Source organism: Cryptomeria japonica, chromosome 3 (assembly GCF_030272615.1).
Source record: "Cryptomeria japonica chromosome 3, Sugi_1.0, whole genome shotgun sequence".
Lineage (NCBI taxonomy): Eukaryota > Viridiplantae > Streptophyta > Pinopsida > Cupressales > Cupressaceae > Cryptomeria > Cryptomeria japonica.
Window position 1 is genome coordinate 58604580 of NC_081407.1, and position 4831 is coordinate 58609410.

General features: G+C 33.2%; 1 protein-coding gene across 1 annotated transcript; it reads right to left on the minus strand.

Annotated features, from left to right (window-relative positions):
* Positions 1 to 565: 565 nt before the first annotated feature.
* Positions 566 to 1822, minus strand: LOC131033495 (ethylene-responsive transcription factor ERN2-like). The gene has a single exon (XM_057964729.1). The coding sequence runs from the start codon at positions 1820 to 1822 to the stop codon at positions 566 to 568; it is 1257 nt and encodes a 418-aa protein (XP_057820712.1).
* Between the last annotated feature and the right edge of the window lie 3009 nt (positions 1823 to 4831).

A 4831-nucleotide genomic window follows, 5' to 3' on the forward strand; every position in this document is an offset into this window, starting at 1 on the left:
AGTCTCAGAATCTTTTTCTTAGATTGCTATAAGTATTACAATTACAATTCCTTCAAAAGCTCATTTGAATGAGCACCTTTAATGAACTACTTTATGAATTAAAAATATTAAAATGCATCATAAGAAGTTATGATAACTAATATGAAAAGCTATGAAAATTTTAGTACTATATAAGAGATCCTCACTCTGGATAGAGATCCTTACTCTGTTGGTACTGCGGAAGGCATTACCCTAAAATTACAATACTTATGCAAATAATCAGGTTCCACTTATGTTTGCTAAATTTTTCCCGTCTAATATAAATTTTAAATTATGGATGTCAGATAATTGGGATACTGCGCTGTTGCGGTAGGGATAAAGTGGATATTTGAAAAGAGAACAATTTTCCTGAGATTGTGGCGAATCTGTAAGATTGACAATTAGCGAATCAATTATCATGCATGGATATCTATGTAAAATCAAGTCAACTACAGTCCTCATATTCATTGAAAATTAGAATTGGAATACACAGATTTTCTACATAACAGCCGAGGAAGGTGTTACTTTATATTGATTAAGCAAACCCTCAAGGGCAACTCAAGTTCCATGGATTCCATATCATCTCTACGCCATCAGCAGAATCAGAAGAACAGGCCGACGAACACGTTTCACTCTGTTCAGAACTCTGATACATCCCATCACCATTGCCAGCCTCGAAATCCTTTGAAACGTCTAGTGCAGGCTCACTGGTATAACGAAAGTACTCAGAGATCCCATTCATTGCATACAGAGAAGCCGAAATTTTCCTCTCATAACTTCTCATCCTCAACATTGAACAATTATACTCTCCCAAATCCTCCATGAAAATGCTGGGTATGTCACTCCTGGTGGGCTCTGCAATTTCTGCAGCAATTTCAAATGGGCAATACCCAGTTATCATTTGCCCACTATCCACAAAATTCAATCCGTCAATCATGTCCTTTTCGACGCCACTTAGAGATTCAACAGATGCAAGCCCCTCTCCAGTAGGGGAGCAGAGATCAGTACAAGCAGAACTTTCAGCTGTGTCCATCAACGCATTACTACTCTGTTCTTTCAGTTCTTCACTATTACTCTGCCCCTGTTCTAGATAATCATGAGAAAAACCAGTTGGGTCGGTGTCTTTACTTTCAAAATTCTCCTCACCCATGGAGTTAATTGGTGTAATGGGCATGTTGGTCAGGCTGGAACCTAAAACCTCACCATTGCTTTCAATGCAAGAGGGTAAACCAATTTTGGAACTCTTCACATGAACATTGTCATCAGAGCTGAGAGACTCAGTTTCAACCTTAACTTTAGACTGTAGAAACTGATAATTACTGAGACAATTTGGCTCTGAATCATCAAAATTAGAGAGCATATGGGGATTAGAATTAGAGTCCGTACCCATACTCTTGTTTCTGGCATTGGCATCCTTGAGCCTGAGGAGGAGTATTCTGGCAGTTCTGGAGGGCAGGGCAGAGGTCCCATGAGTATGACGGGAAGGAGATGGCCAGAAATTGGTTCTTGTGTTTTTGCCTCTCAGAAGGCAGGCTGCCTCATCATAAGCCCTGGCTGCATCCTCTGCTGTGTCAAATGTGCCCAACCACATCCTGATCTTTTGAATGGTGTCCTTAATCTCAGCCACCCATCTCCCTGATGGCCTCTGTCTAATATCCACATACTTTTTTCTGTTTCTTCCCAAACTTCTGCCCAAAAATGCTGGGTCTTGCATGGATGAATCCATCTCCAATGCTTGGAAATCAGTGTTAGGATAAGCTATGCTTGATCTTTTCTTGGGTGTAATTGACATTTCCTTAGCCATTAGTAAGAGTAAATGAATCAGATTAGTCCCTGATTCCCTACTATCTCTGATATTACAGGAATGAATTAGAATTAGAATTAGAGCTCATAATAAACCTTTGGGATTTCAATTGGAGAGGTGCAACGTATAGCAGGTAGAATGAGTCTAATTCTTCCCTGTTTTAAAGAGTTGAATAATGTTATGTGATACTAGAACATTAACGTATTAGGCATTGCACCAGTGGCAGCATTCAATTTGGATTCTGAATAAGCCAATAAGAAAAGGTGAATGGAATAAGTCAGCCTCACCAATTGTCCAATAGAAAGATGGCACAGGCCTTCCTGGGGGTATTAATAATTATATTTCAATATATATAGGAAAGATATATTACTGCTAACCTGAATTTCCAAGTTGGATTTATAACAGGGTATGGAAGATTCATGATCCCATTTTGATTTGGTTAAATTGAGCTGTGTAAGGACTTGAATGGTGCAGCCGGAAGCATATTCAAGAAGATTTTGCAGGTGACACATGGCAGATTTTTAGGGGTTATCGTAATGATAGAAAAATCAATTTGGTTGCTAAGTTGAATCTGTGTGGATTCTGCTGTTATTAACGACGGCCATTATGCCTTAATGAGAACCATAACAATATGGTGAATCAGAGGATATATATAAAAGTTTTTATTTACTGGTTTACAGTTTAAGTTCCTGTCTTAATTCTTGGTCTTACCATTCTTGGTGCAGTGATGATTATTGTAACTGTGTTATTAACGTGGGTAGATAGTTTATAGCTATAGTAGGGGATGAAGGGTAATGATGTGAATGTGTTAACATGATGTGGAGTGATGAACTCGTGAGGTCACAAATGTAGGACGTCATTCACAATGTAAATATTTAACAGTAATGCTTCAAATGGGGTTTGAATCTTGGAGGCAAAAACAGTACCACCACAATTAAACCATCTCACTTTGCCAATACCAACAATAAACATAACATTTTAAAAATAAATAGCACATACAAATAAGGATAAATATTTGATAATACTTGTATACAATTTCTTCATGACTATGATCTCTACATTAGCAATAATAGCTGGATAAACCAAGGTGGTGAGTCCATACAAAACCTAAACCCAATGCCTTTAACCAACTACACCTCTTCAAGCTTAGAAAAAAATTATATTACCAATATTGGTATTCTAATGTTTTTGGCTTTGATGATAATTCTATGTCTTTATATTCAATATATTTTTATTATCAATTTTTATAATTCAAAATATTATAATATTTTTTTTTAATGTTTTTTTGTGTTATTGTATAATTATTACAATGTTATAAATAAAGTATTTAAATTTATATGTTATAGTTAAGCTATTAATTAGTTATATAATCACGGAGGAGAAAAGAGCATACCTTACACTCTTTTCTATTTATTTTATAGAGTTTTTAGATGTGCTACTTTTACATATAAGTAAATAAAATCTAACTAATTCTTCCATTGTTAACCATGATGATTGTAGTGGTCCAAAGCTGACATAATTACTATTAGTTTTTGTATCTTATATTAAATCATAGATACAAAAAATAATAAGAATCATACCAATAATACAACCATCTTATTTAAAATTTACTTTCACTTATGTGAACTTGATTCTGTCTAAAGCTGTGGTCATTGTCCATAAAATTGATCCTATTAAAATATCAATAATATATTGTATTAGAGACATTTCACAACAATTATGTATACAATCACATGGAATATAGATGTAATTATAAGTAAATCCATCTAAGAAAAAGGTATAGGGTATAGGGACCTATAAAACAAAAAATACACATAAGAAGTATCAAGGAAATATTTGTTCAAAAGATGTGAATATTATATAAATGCATTAATCTACTGAAGAAACTCATTATAATCCCTAAAAGAATATATGGCTTCTTTAGAGGTAGGAAGAGGAGGAATCTTTGTTAAAATGTTTGCAACTTTAGATGGAGAAAGATCAACAAATGAGTCATCATAAACAAATAGGGGTTGTAGTAGATCTCCCCATCTAAAGATCAACAAATGAATCATCATAAACAAATAGGGGTTGTAGTAGATCTCCATTCAAGATAAATGGGGATTCATCATTAATTAAATAGAAATTTTAATGGATCTCCCAATAAGTCTTCAAAAATAGATGGAGGTTGTAATTGATCTCCACATAGTTGGAGCTAGATAGAGGATCATGTAGTAAAAGGTTTTTCTAATTGCCTTATGTCACTAGTAGTTGAAATGACATGTGAACATAGGGAAAGTATAATACATTACTCTTCTTCTAAAAGATATGAATGTCGCTTCAAGGTTTATTTAGTTAGATCTTGGCTAATTAAACACCTTAGAACCTTTCATATGTACTATATGAATTAAAGAGATTTTTTAGGGAATCATAAAAGGCTCTTTCATTATTTGGTTTTACTAATAAAATTCTCTTTTACAATATAATTTAAATGTTTATCTTTGCTTTTTTTCATGAAAGAACATGATTAAAAATATTCAAATTTAACTATTTCAATTCCATTTTCATAATCTATTTGTATTTGAATCAAATGATTAACCAACGTGAACAATCCTAAACTAACTATTTTTTATCATATTTTTAAAACTACAAAAATTCCAAAGGCTTGAAAGTTAGAGCTTGATTTTTCCTAAAAACATATTGTATATCTATTAGATGGATGGATCAAACATGTAACCGCAAGCTACAACAATCATCAACATGCAATAATTCTTATCTACTAAGGTGTGAGATCTAAAGGGACTGTATGAAATTGAATTTTTATATGTAGATAGTCATTATCATATGTAGATATTTAAGCAATAAAATTAGCCTATAACAAATTTACTTTGTTGATCTATGAAAAACTCATACTAGAATTGCATGGATCTTATACTTAGTGTATTGGTTCTATCCTAAACTATCATAAGTTTTGACCTTAAAATTTAACTTTAAATATATTATGAATTATAGAGATATATTTTGCTAGGG

What these genes read in the sequence shown, in the direction of transcription:
- LOC131033495 (XM_057964729.1), bottom strand. Translation starts at nt 1,822, where the DNA reads ATGGCTAAGGAAATGTCAATTACACCCAAGAAAAGATCAAGCATAGCT.